This window comes from Phallusia mammillata, chromosome 1, assembly GCF_965637545.1.
Source record: "Phallusia mammillata chromosome 1, kaPhaMamm4.hap1.1, whole genome shotgun sequence".
Lineage (NCBI taxonomy): Eukaryota > Metazoa > Chordata > Ascidiacea > Phlebobranchia > Ascidiidae > Phallusia > Phallusia mammillata.
Window position 1 is genome coordinate 26,159,912 of NC_137252.1, and position 14,427 is coordinate 26,174,338.

General features: G+C 36.9%; 1 protein-coding gene across 1 annotated transcript; it reads left to right on the forward strand.

The window, feature by feature from the left end:
• The first annotated feature begins 9,597 nt into the window (after positions 1-9,597).
• LOC145209041 (uncharacterized) lies at positions 9,598-11,640 on the forward strand. Its single transcript, XM_080079289.1, has 5 exons — positions 9,598-9,677; positions 9,846-9,945; positions 10,368-10,441; positions 10,773-10,877; positions 11,215-11,640. The coding sequence occupies exons 2-5, from the start codon at positions 9,891-9,893 to the stop codon at positions 11,452-11,454; spliced, it is 474 nt and encodes a 157-aa protein (XP_079935415.1). The 5' UTR covers positions 9,598-9,677; positions 9,846-9,890; the 3' UTR covers positions 11,455-11,640.
• The last annotated feature ends 2,787 nt before the right edge of the window (positions 11,641-14,427 follow it).

The following is a 14,427-nucleotide window of genomic DNA, read 5'->3' on the forward strand; positions in this document are numbered from 1 at the left end:
CGGTATAACGTTCCGTTCCGTTCCGGTATGAAACACTGGTTTATTGGGTATTTCACGTTGTTTTAGCACAGAAACTTTAGTAGATTTTTTAAAATGTCATCTTGTTTTGGCGGTAAACAGTTCTTTTACGAAACTTTCACGTTTACAATGTAGCGACATCTAGTGACTGGATTTCGTTGTGGGATTTATTTCAGTAAGTTTCAGGGGTTACTTTTTTCTACTGCTTTCAATCAGTACTTTAGTCAAAGACGTTTTTGTTCTGTCAACTTAACAAAACATTGTAAACGACATGTTTATTTCATCATTTGGGAATTATTTCCCTCTTTACAACTTGAATTGTCAACTGTTGTTCATAAAGCCTGTCTACGGTCTTGGGATCCAATAAAAAGAATTCCTCTCATCTTTGACCTTTTTATTAGATGTTAAAAAATGTTTGAACTTACTTTAAGAACAAAGGTTCCTGTCGTGTTAAGTTTGAAAAGTAAATTAAACAAATCACAAATCAAGAGAGTATGTTTTTCGCACGGTCATGGCGGCCTTATCTTTTGTATTTGTGCTACTGGTTGCTTTATTGTGGGGGTTTTAAACGGCGCGTGACATTTACATTTGAATTCTTCCAAAGAGTAAACGAACGAAATAAGAACCAGGCTTTACTGTTTAACATTTACGACTTGATAACTGTATAATGACATCTTGTCGTACATGGCTGCAAAAATGTGTGGTACTTTGCACATAATTGATACAGGTCATTTTTGACATCAACCATGTCGCGTTTAGTGTTGTTGCGGGGAAAATTGAATGTCTTACATGAAACAACAAAATGCAAGAAATGCATTGTAGAAATTGTTTCAATTTTTTTTTCGTAGTTTACAATTTCTGCAAAAATGCCTTTTCAAGTGCACCCGATTATTTACTTTTCTATCCTTGGAAACTTTTGCATCAGGCAAACCGCAATCATTCGTCAACAAAGCCTTTGTGAGTTGCCTGCGTTCCAAGTAAACAACCCATTTGTAAGCTATCGCTCTGCGTTCCACCTGAATTAACGCTCGGTACCTGTTTTGTCATTTTTAGGGAAATTCTATTGTTTTCCGAATCTTTTCTGTATACAGTCGCAACCGCGTATTATATTACCTTTGTCGACTCGTAATGGTGATTAATGTTCCGTAGAATAAGTAGAGAAGTGGAAACACCCAATTTTAAACACTTTTCTGTATCGATACAGTCTTTCTTCGGTTGTTACCCGGTACTTTGTTGTGTTGATCATGGGTCCAAAAAGTCCCGTGAATGGCTTGTGGCAGAAACCACCCATAATTCAGATCTATTGTTTCTGACTTTGAGATCGAAACTGTTTGTTGGGTTCGGAATGTTGTGGTTTTTTGGGTATTTCACGTTGTTTTAGCACAGAAACTTTAGTAGATTTTTTAAAATGTCATCTTGTTTTGGCGGTAAACAGTTCTTTTACGAAATGTTCACGTTTACAATGTAGCGACATCTAGTGACTGGATTTCGTTGTGGGATTTATTTCAGTAAGTTTCAGGGGTTACGTTTTGCTATAGCTTTCAATCAGTACTTTAGTCAAAGACGTTTTTGTTCTGACAACTTAACAAAACATTATAAACGACATGTTTATTTCATCATTTGGGAATTATTTCCCTCTTTACAACTTGAATTGTCAACTGTTGTACATAAAGCCTGTCTACGGTCTTGGGATCCAATAACAAAGATTTCCTCTCATCTTTGACCTTTTTATTAGATGTTAAAAAATGTTTGAACTTACTTTAAGAACAAAGGTTCCTGTCGTGTTAAGTTTGAAAAGTAAATTAAACAAATCACAAATCAAGAGAGTATGTTTTTCGCACGGTCATGGCGGCCTTATCTTTTGTAAGTTATTCCGGAGAGAAATTCACACACTCTATCAAGACCCGTGCAAAGACTACAACAGGTTTAGCCGAGGTGCAGCCGATAAGGCACGTGGTAGGGCTGTTGGACAAACTATTCGATATTTAAACAACTGCCGAACCGTTATTTTGGCGCTAATGACTCGCTTATAATTTTGGAAGGTTCGAACTTTGGAATTGTAAATATATCGCGAAACACTTTCGAAGTTCATGTTACCTTCGACCTTCAACGGTTATATCATAACTGTGTGAGATAACTTTAAGTAAGTATAATAATTCAAATGTATACTTTCAAAAGTGTTACCCAATCTATAAACTATTTCATTTTCAAATATTTTGACACTGTAAGTCAGGGGTCACCAAACTACGGCCCGCGAGGTCATTTTCACACGCAAAAAATGAAACCTTGAGAAAATCACTAAAGATTATTACTTTGAAAGCTAAAATAGCAATATTTTGTGGCTTTCTGAGGTTTGGTGCGAGCCGCAAAATAAGTTGTTGGGAGCCGCATGCGGCCCTGAAAGCCGGATTTGAGAATCACTGATGTAAACCATATGCGGCCCGCGCGATTTATTATTAAACTTATCCGGTCCGCAGTGAAAAAAGTTTGGTGACTCCTGCTGTAGGTAATAAACTCATATGTTTGTTACGTATTTCGGCGAAATTAAACATTTGATTTGGTGTTATTGTTTCCCTGGTGACACCTGCTGGAGAATATACAAAGGACGTTAATGTTTCTAAAACACTTCTTAAGGTTTGTATACGCTTTTAGGGAACTCGGGACCAAACGGAGCCACTAGCATTGACATTTTTTTGCTGAACATGCAATCACACCATAATTTATTTTTGTAAACAACGCACCGAAAATGCAACATCTTAAAGCACCTTTTTACAGGACGCCTGTACAGTAGTTTAAATTTGAAACCTGTGGATCTGCGGAGACAAATCAAGTATAAGTTTTAGTTGAGTGGTTGAGTCACCAGTAAGCCAACAGAGCCACACCTACAATCCCATGTAACACGTGCTTGGGATATTGTCATGCAAAACCCTGACCTCAAAACACGATAAAAGACGAGGGTGGGGTTTCCACGGCTGCTCTGCGTTGAAAGCAGCCGAGTTGGTGAAACGACTTTTAATCGCGATCCGCGGTTTTAAGCGCTTTTCTGAACTGAATTCCTATCATTTTTGTACCGATAGCTGGCAGTATTTGGTAATATTTATAAAAAAACTTCCTATAAAGTTTGTTACAACAAGGGGGACGCATGCATAAAGTATTTTGGTTGGTTGAGACTTTACCAAAAGACACTACTGAATAGTTATTTTTGCAAAAAGATATCCAAACATTTATTAAGATTATAACAAAACAATATGATTACACACAAACTATGATCAAATAAAATTTATTCGCTGGGATAACTTTCGGTTTCCTACAACGTCACAAAACTTATTTTATGCAGTCACCTAAAAATAGAAGCTCACGTACTTGTTTTGTCAGTGAACCAGATGTGATGGTCGTCACTCATCCGCGGCGCCCACTTTCGCTACAGCGAGTTCCCATGAAGTGAAAGCTGTTGATACTTCCTGTTCAACCCACATTTGGAATCTGCTTACTTCAGCTCGCGTGACAGTCTCGTGAACAGCTTGCGACATTTTTCTGGTCTTCCATTTACACAGTGGACGCACGACAAATATTTTCCAACAAGTTCATATTTTTTGTGCCAAGTACCAACTTAATAATCGTAGAGCAAAATGTAACAAGCTAAACACATTTTATATCTTTATTGAAGTAGGTATTTTTCGTCAGCAGCACCAGCAATGGACATGAAGTTCAATAAACAAGGCGGTAAAATTTCTGTACCTGTTCGTAACTGTCTCACATCGTGTTTTTGTCCTCACGTTTGTTCAGCCACCACACGACAAATATTTTCTGACAGGGTTGATACAATTTAATGAGCTAAAAGTAGCACCCTAATATTTTTTTAAGATACTGGCAACAACAACACAATCCTGACTCGGTTTTGGTATTTTACGAATTCTAATTGCATTACACAACCAAAGTAGGTGCCAAATTGCTTTATAGGTAGTTTCTTTAACATTAGCTTACGACTTTTAACATTTAAATAAGTCACTCAACTGACTAATCTTGCAAAAAGTACCACAGCCCAGATTTATTAGTCCTTTGAAATTCTTAACATGTCGGTTGTACGGTTTAAACATTCAGACATAAAAAGTAGCCTACACAACATAAAAAACATATTTTTGCAAAACACTTAAAACAAATGATTCTTCCCACCAAAAACAGTAACAGCTTGTAATTCTGTCATGCAAAATTACAACAAATTTTGGTTACCTACTGTCCGCGGTTCACTGACCAGTGGTCTCTCTGGTAAAACCAAAACTGGGGTGTTGCAACACACAGTTAATGATTGCTGACCGCCGTTATCTCATCAACATGCCATCCTAATTGTCAAACCAGGTGTGATGTTAGTCTCACAGCGAAAAATATGTTTTTTAAACTCAACAACCGACTTTAAACACTTTAAGCTAATGAAAAAAGGCACTATTGGTTTTATGGCAAAATTTGGAATAAATGTACTTAAAACGACAATTAAAAAAAACTTTAAGAAGTGCTCGTTTTTTCAACCCTATAAACGTTGACCCTGCTGACATACACAATATTTTTCTTCTAATATTTTTCAATAGATCAAAGTTAGTGTCTAGTGTTATTTTTTCGGCTTCCTTCACAAGTATTTGGTGCTTGTGTTAATTATTTTAGCTGTTAACACATGTGAAAACTAGTTTCAAAACTTGTACAAAGCTGCAGAATTAAATGCGTGTAAACTCTTCACAGATTGCTGGATGAGCACGAATGATCATCAATTTAAGTTCAAATGTAACGAATTATGTAAAGGATGTTATGGAAAAGAAAAAAATCCAACACTTTACCCAATGAGCTAATGCTTCTATTTTGCACCTGTAAAGAAAAAAATTGGATAGTGTATAACAGTTTGCAAAGGTTGGATATCATGAATTTGACAAACAAAATGGATTCCTACTTGTTACTTTTCGATGCAAAGTTATCGGTTCCTCTCGTAACAACAGGCTGTTTGTTTTACACAACCGCTTGTAGTTTACAATAGATAACAATTAACCCTATGCGACCTTTTCTGTTCAACTGTTCATTGCGGAGGCGCGAAAGCAAACAAACTATTGAAACGCAATCAAAGAGTTTTATGTAGTTTCGCGACTGGCGTGCGATACGGCACGTGGATATATTATTGTTCAAACAAAACTTTATTGAAACAGCTACTGGTCTTTGTTGTTTTGAGCTATTACAAGTGGATTGTGGTGGTAATGATTCGTACTTTGGATCGTAACCAGGGAATTTATGCTTCTTGTTAGGTAATTAATTTCAGATTTCAGGTGAGAGAATAACATGCCTCATTACGACAGTAAACATTTGTAATGAACCGCCGAAGTTAACCGACAGCACATGCCATTTGGTTTCTAAAACCAACGTTTTTACCATCGTGTCCGCAGTTATTTGGAGTTAAAATAGCTATCTGAACTTGGCGTTTAAACCCCGTGAAAATAAACAACTAAACTATAAAGAAAACAGTTTATTGCTTTTACTTATTATATTATAGCTTATCAATAGCCAATATGTGTTTAATTGTTCAGTATTTTTCCGAAAAAACAACAACAAAACAATATTTTTACTAACAACAAAATTAATATTGAACATAAATTTGTAAATTAAATTCATTGGGTTGGGGGTCCGGACTCCCCCCTTTTCAAAAAGTTGTGCGTAAATTAAATAGGCCCAAATCGTTTAGTTTACCGCTACATGATAACAGGGTGTCGTTATCTCAAAGCCGCGAGGTTTTAATCTCTTGTATTCGCTTGTTATCTAACGCCAATTGTGACGTAACAAGGGTTGAATAAGGAGTTTTATGCGCTAACAATCGGAAAGTTACATTCCGGCTGGGACGCTGGTTGTTAACTGCACTAAATGCAACGTATCAACCTGTTTTGCATTTTAAAAATGTAAAATGAGTAAAAAATGGATAAAAACGTTTAATGTTGTATTGTTTCGACCCGCCAAACACGTAATAGTTTGTCACGAACATTAGATCGATGTTCATTGAATTTATGCCTTCTACAGTTACCAACTTTAGTGCATTCTTGACATTGTGCAACTTAACAGTAGCATTATCGCTTTAGAAAGGCGTTCAGTCTTTGAGAATCTGTTCCCCGTGTTTTAAGCACCGATTTCGATTACCTGACGCTTATCTTACAGCTGCAGTTTTGCTGAGTAGGCTAAGCTAGATGGCAGCGGCGAAATCAGGAAACTAAAAAGCTGTCGCGAAAATTATTTGTTATTTCTGTCAATTGGACGGATAGAGAAACCGCCAAAGTCGAAAGTTAGATTAGGTTTCGGTCTTGTACCTTCGGGTTAAAGTGCTCGTTTTTAACAAGAAAACGAAATATAGGCAACGTGACAATTGAGTGGTAGTTTGACGTGTGAATTACGTATTTAGTCTCGTGCGGTCTAGCGTATTTGTGTGGGAAATTTTCCACAGATCTAATGACGTCATTAGGGAAATTCCCAAAATAAAATGTTGGACCCCCCCCCCCCTTTAAAAATTTCTGGATACGCCCCTGGCTAACAGTGATACTATTTTAAAATTAACTCACTTACTCAGCACTTAAATACTACGTGCAGAAAAAATGTTAAATTATTTGAGCACAATTGACTCACTTATGACCCAGCTTTTTAGACAAGTATTATTTACTAAATTAAACAATTTGCCGCCATCTCAACACGTTAGTGTTTCTTTACTTTCGCAAACTGATTTGTCGACATTTTAATTTTTCATTTTTGTCATAAGCGGCTTATTGTCAAAACCGTAATTTTACGCTAAGTTTTTTTATGTCCCCACTTATGTTTAGTTTTTTGAAAATCAGGGAAAGAATAAGTTTTGGTGTGTCCAGTGCATAAAATAGCCGTCGACAATTGGTTGGCGACATCTACTGGCCAAATGTTTTTGTTTTCATTGTCCCAAACCCTTTATGTCTGGAGCATAGGTCCTCAACTCTTTTTTTCCATTTACCAGCACGCTGATTTTAAATGTCCAATGTACTAAGTTTTTTTAACGCACTAAACTCGCATACCTCAAAATAAAATTTGCCTCAGTTATATTTACCACCCTAAAATGTCCAATTTACCGACTGAAGAAGTCTATTGTTTGCGATTGCTGCCGGTGCATTAATACATTTCTTAACGACGAACTAACAGCGACATCAAGTGGTATAGAAAATAGTTGCCTGGAATTTGCCTGAATAAAATATCACGGTAGGAGTTTACGTGTTTCATTTTCATTAACGCTTTAATAACTTTCGTTTGAGCCCATACCCTTCAATTTGAACTCGTGGCAATCAATTCAGTGGCACCAAGTCAGACATTGAGCAATTTAGCACTTTAGTCGGATTAAAAAACTAGTTGGGACGGATTTCTGGAGTATGAATCATATGAAAACGGCTCTTCACTCCAAGTTTCTGTCTCGGTTGTATGCAAAAACAGATAAATGTTTAACAGAAGCCCCGTCACCCAATGTCACGACTTAATTAGCGTCAAATTTTCAGTTTAGGATTAACTTCTGATGTGGTTAGTTCGTGAAGCAAAAACGCTGATTTCCAATCAGCAAAGCTCTTTGCATCGCCATTGCTGCACGGCTGTTGGTCATGGGGGAAATTTGGGATGTTTTATCGTGATGTTGCGGATTAAATTTTTCGTGATATACAAAATGCATAATAAAGGACTTTTATGGGAATCTATATTAGGAATCTGGTGGTTTAGTTTAAAACTGCTAATGATTTAATTCCCTGAATGTATATGAACTACACTTCGAATGATTTAATTGCCTAAATGTATGAATTAATCTAATTTAGTTGATTTAGACTGAGCATTGTTTTCAAACTTTTCTAAGACTGGACACAGTAACAGACAACGTTTTGCCGCAGACTTTGCAGGCTACAAAGGCACGAAGAATAATGTGATCCGCGAGAACGCTTTTGGTGACAATCGTACCAAAAATAAGTTGTAGCATTTTCATGCACACACTAATTTTGTCGAGTCCAAAACATGAAATGCTATTTGCAAGTTGGTTGAAAAGCACGGTTTAAGTGCATGTCCACATAAAACATAGCAAAAATCTTAAATTACACATTTTTGTCACTTAATAGCCTACGCGAAAACATTCAAGCACACATTTTATGGCTCTTTGATATCCACAGTTTTGTTTCACTTATCGTGTATTTTTTTAATACTTTTGTGCGGAAGACTTCGTTTTTGATAATATTGTGATACATTTTCCGTTGTTTGCTATAATTCAAATCAACACAACCAGTCAAGGAGCAAAACACGTCTAAGGGTTACGCGTGGGTCGAATTCCGGTTTCGGCACGCGAAAATTATTGGAACGGCAAACAGCAATTCACACGGGGTTGTTCTCGAAAGCACAAGAAGTCGCATCGTTGGGCTGTAAGAAGAAACAATCGCGTTCTGGGCGTGTTTCAAAAGCTCCTGAGTGGTTGTTGTGAAGTACGCCAGTCGAGGGTCATCCAAACAAGACGGAACCGTTGGAAAGTGAATCGATCGCAAAATTAGTTAATCACTTCAGTTTTTTGTGTCGAGTGAACAGAACCTTTTTGTCACAGTGAATGTTACGAGTTGTTGCGTTGACAACCAGTTTTCTTATCGATCAAAACATTGTTGACTGAACGTCAGTTTAAGTTAAGAGCTTTAATGTTTATTGTTGCAGTGTCACAGGTTTTCAAAGAATTGTTTTGTTACTTTAATTGCTCTAACGAGATTAAAGCATGCCGTGGGAAGTAGACAGCGAAACCAGTTGGATTTTTAAGCGGCAACGTCAAATAAATGCTGAACCGCATTGATTTTGAAAACGAAATTTCGTTCGTCGTTTATAATTTGTTGCCCCCAAATTTTTGATTAAGGCTTGTCAATTCCTGTCTGTGATTTCTGTAATAAAAGCTTTAGTAAGGTTGGAATTAGTTTTTTTTTAGATTTTCGCCATCTTGTTGAACGTTGCGCCGATAGTTAACATCAGGTGGCGGTAGATATTGGTCACATTTTTGTGACCAATTAAACAAGTTTTTGTACAAATTGAATGGTTCATTAGTGCATAAACCATGTCAAAAATATCTTAAAAACAAAACAGTGTTTCTCAACAATTTTACGAATTGGACTATAGTTTGGCTTGGGGTAGATTAAAAAATTTAAATATTGAAAACAGTACAAAGTTTTCTTGTATGTCATAAGGTGGTCGAAGATCGACTTTTGAAAACCTGTCATGTGAACTTATGTTTCAGCAGACTTGGGTTGAAAAACACTACCCTGAAAAGCAAAATAAAGTTATTTTCTAGGTAAACTGTTAGTCCACAAAAATAAAAGGTTCGGATTAAAATATGCCGGTACAAATATAGCCGTGACCTTACTCGTAATAGCATGTACATGCAAACTCGTTTTTTTTTCTAGAATTCCGTAAACATAAAAAATCGTGCTACCTTATGGGTGGATGCAAAATAGTATCCACTGCAGAAGTTACCATCTTGAGGTCATGTTTGTGGATAAACTCACGAACTCATTCAATTGCGGTGGCGTTTGAATTTGCCTAATTGCGTTTTGTTTGTACAGAAACAGATTATTTCTCTTCAGTGGGCTATAGTTACCAGCGGAGAATCGTTGAAGCAACAAAAAGTAAATGTAACAGCTGGTATTTTTAACCCTATTAATGTCAAAAAAATCAAGCAAGGTCGAATATTTCAATATAGCTTTTAACAATACGATTTATATTTACAACTTAACAAACCGTAAAAATGTTCAATTACCCCAATATTAGTCACGACTTACCTTTTTCACCAACAGGATTAGGGCAGTTCTCAAAAGTACTCTGTTAAACCATCAGGCAAAATGACGTACCAACGGAAAATCCTTTTCTTCTTGAGTGCTGCCATTGTCCTTTACGGTAATCGAAAGTCTGAACAATTTTCTGCTCGGTAATTGGCGGCCTTTTTGTCACGCCGTGAAAGCATTGAAACAGATTAGCAAACGTTTATAACTTAATAGCTCTGGTCCACGGCCAAAACCGCTATTTAGCGCGTTTTGGGTCACGACAAAAGTTGGTAGGCCGCACCCATTCCTAATAGACATCGTATCAAGTTGTATCAATCCCTAAACCTCGCAATTACATTGTAATAAGCCAAATTTTGCAGTCGCCTGTTTAAACATAAATGTGAAAAAAAGAAAAATACACGTTTTGGTCACTCAAAGTAAAAATATAAAAAACCTAAAAATAGAATTATAATGGTAGTTTAAAAAATTGGTTTTCTACAAGGTATGATTATTCAAACAATTGCCAACTAAACCAGACGATTCTTGTCCATTTAGGTCACGTGATCTTTCAGCATGTGCATGCGCAGGAAGGCGATGACGCTGATACTGGTGACGAAGGCAACGCAACTGTATGAAAATAGCACATACTTTTATGTCCGCCGAAATTTAAAAATTAAACTGGTGCCAAAGATTTACATAAAAGAAATTTATCGAATATTACCGGGCCGGCTTGTTAAACGGAGAGAAACAAATCGAGCGGACAGAAAACAAATTATAATGATCTTCTTTGGAACATTTTAAAATCGACAGAATAGTAAACGCAAAAGGTTTTTTTGAAATAAAATTGTGCGGTGCACTTCCACGTGCGGTGCACTTATACCGACCTGTTGAGTTCAGATATGAGTAGAAAATCTCCGAAACGTTTTGTGTCATTTAAATTCTGTTTGGCTTTGTTAATAGGATGCGGTGAAGTGTTTCGCTTGTAACGAAACTGAAGAGTGTGCAGAAGAACAAGAAGAAGGAAACCATGGTGATGAGACTTGCGCTGATGGACAGCAATGCTGGGTTTGTTGTTGCTCTTTCTTTCTCTCGATACCTACCACCATATATATGTATTCGTTGTTACTACACCTAAACTTGGAAGTACAAGCATGAAACCAGGCCCGAACTTAAAGTTTTTAACACACCTCAAAAGTTGGCAGAATAAGGCCAAGTATGAAGTGAGGCCCCAAGCCCGAACTTGACCCGAAAAACCTGCCCCACTCCCAGTGTTCTTCAGCGTTAGTCATCAAAACTATCTTCTATTCACTCTACAAAAAAATGGGTTGTTTCATGTTAGTATGTAGTAGTCCTGTACATTGCCAATAAGGAAGTTTTGTTTTTAAGTTCTTGTTTGTGACAGACATGGAAAACCGAGGACGATGGCGTGGAAACATATTCCCGCGGCTGCAGTGACGCTTGCACGGATGAAACCATGGAAGTGAATTGTCAGTCCTCCAACAATCGCACAGACTGCTCGAAGTGCTGCACAGACAGTCTTTGCAACAGCGGTCCGCTCAACGGCGCTGTCCCGCGGATGATAAAATCCAGTGGTTTGCTTTTGTTTTCCACAGCAGCTCTGATATTCGCCACATCTATGTAACTACAACGACCTGAGTGAGCATGCTATCAGATTAGAAGCCAAAATTTGTAAAAAAAACTGTTTAGAAATCGTAGTGAATTTTCAAACGCATTTGTTTCTAACTTGGGCTTGTGGTAAGCGATGTGTGTGATCGGAAAATCTGTTTTCCTATGATTGCATTGATTGACAAATAAACGTTATGCGTGTAGCCTTAACGTTTTTTGGTTTAAGCCCCAGCCGAAAATAGTCCAACAAACGGTATACCTGCATGCAAAATAATTGTGAGTTTTATGCCAGGTTGCCTGTGTATAGGTAAAAAGTATTCTTGGCTTGTCAAAAAACTTTCAAGTCCTGCCTACAATGTAATAGCAAAGTTAAAGGTGTTTGTTTTACCTACAAAAATGTTAGGAAGGGTTTCAAAGTGTAGAAAGAGCAACATAAGAAACAAAACGATGATTGGCGATTTGTAATGACTGATCTACTTGGCTTCGTTAAAGATATAGTCGAGTCATAGCCACGAAAACTCATACTGGCAGAGTTGGTAATTTAAATTGATTTGTTTTGGAAACTGCGACTGATTTAGTACACTGAATTTCGTTTTCATTTTAGTTAACATAATAAGTGCATTTAATAATGCAGATTTATGACAAGAGAAGCTAAAAAAACTATTTAAAAATATAAATTAAATAACAGTCGTTACGTGTTCAAAAGCAAATATCGAAGCACCACAGTTTAGGCCAAACCACAATAATCACGAATTTCAAGTCACATCTAGAGCAAATAACAAAATCTTTAAACAAACAGCCGATTCTCACTCCCAGGGAAAGAGGTCGATATGTATTGGATAATAAACATAGAACCGAAAATACCTGATTTTATAGAAATTTACAACAGAAAACACTAAATGATTGTGGCAGATAAACGCTGAAAAACGAAAGCACCTGCCCTAATTAATGACGCAAAGTTAAGGAAGACGGTGAGCATAACTCGACTAAAACTGCAATGCATATCCAACTGTGATACGCTTTGCGTAATTTGATCAACCTTATTTTCATTGTTTGTGGAAGTTCATCAACATGAATTCGATTGTTTATCAAATCATCAAAAATACTTTATTCGTTTAGTCTTGTGTGCTGAGGTTACAAAACGAAACTAATGCAAGGCCCTTAATGTAGTGGAAAACGTAAAATAACTGCCTGCATGGGCACCCAACCCTTTTACAGACCAACAAAAACTCATTCTGCATTCTCGCCCTAAAGTTACGACAATATCCCCCACTTTTCAATTACAGACCTGCGTTTTCAAACAATCTTATTCCTTGTATTATAAAATGGCAAATATGAAACGGAAAGGGATGGACCGCACCCAGCGCAAATCGTTTGGAGTGCTATTTTTAGCGCTTCTGACGCAAACGCCATTTACTCAATGACGATAGACCATCCTAGACACTTCCCGCAACAACCAGCGACAATAGACATTATCCGACCACAGCTTGTTGCCCTAACTCTTCACCCTGCCTGTTCTTATCCCAGCCTACAGTTATTGGCGCCAGCAATAAGGCATATAAAAACTGGTATAGGCTTGTGTATTGAAATGACCGGCTACCGCCTTAACTTATAAGACGCCGCATAATGCGAGACAAGGCCTACCCTAAGTGATAATTTCCGGTTTGCCCGCACAAATGCGCGAAGCTTAAATGTCAGAAATAATTCACATTTGTTCACAATGTTTAGAATATGTAACTTTCTTTTGACGTAGTAAGAATGGTCTGTTGGTTCAGCAGTCAAAAATCAAAATAGAATTGTTGTAATATAATTGGAGTTACGCAACAAGTCTTTGTTGCCATAAAACAACAAAAATATGTTGTAAATACAAAAACAACAACGTTTGTTTGTTTGCTTTACCGACTTAATAAACAAAACACAGGCCGCTTTAGACACATAAGCGCGAGTTTTCGTTTTCGTGGCGAAAGGAAATTACATCATGTTTTAAACACAAGTCGCAAAAATGTCCCGGATGTTACCGACAGTTTAGTAAACAAATTGGACTTAATGGTAGACAATATCTTTTTTTCAGTATGTTAAGTAGGAACACATCGAAAGTCGCCTTTGAAACCGCAGAAGCGTCTGTTTCGTAGTTATTGGAAATAACGCCCCTTACTTAACCTCACACTATTCTGGTTAATGTTTACTGTAATTTGATTTGGAAAAATGATCGGGATTTTTAACGTATTGTGAAACAGGGGGTTAATTGTTGAAGATTTGGTCGAAACTTTTCTCTGGGTAAAGCGAAGCGTGAGAAGGTGGCTACTATTTAAATAGGGTCATTATTCAAGGAATTAACGTAGGGTAGACCTTAATTACCTATTTGGGATTATTCTCCCTACAAATGGGATCAGTAACGGTTTACGTAAAGTAGGAAGGGCAATTTGTTCACCTAATTTTCGCATCATTTTTAACGACACTATAAGATTGTAAAAGTAGTAGTTCAGTGGCAGAATTTGTAAACATTGTTTAATAATACTTTGAAACAAACTACAACAAAAGATTTTCTTCGCTTTGTACTTTCAAAAAAGGTTGTAAAGTTTCCTTTCAAACAAATTATTGCACCATTTTTTTCTGAACGAAACTGGATAAAAATGCAGACTTTCTTGCATAAGCAATCATGAAACAAAATGGCTAAGATTGACTCAACTTGTCGAAAGTAGAACATAATTACGTTAAGCTTGTTTTCGAGCCAGTCAACATAAAAACTATATATTCAAACCAAAATTTGTTCAACAGTTTTAATGTAAAAACAAACGCTTTCAACGGGAAAATGTCATCCCCAGTACAGAAGTTGCTATCAGTTGTGGCCAATGCAATCAATCTTTCGATTAAAAGTACAATCTATGCTTCAAAAATGTGCTTTGAACATTTATACGACACTGAACCGAAAATTGCCAAACCCATATTTTTAACAAATATCTGGTAAAATATAAATTCAGTGCGGGAC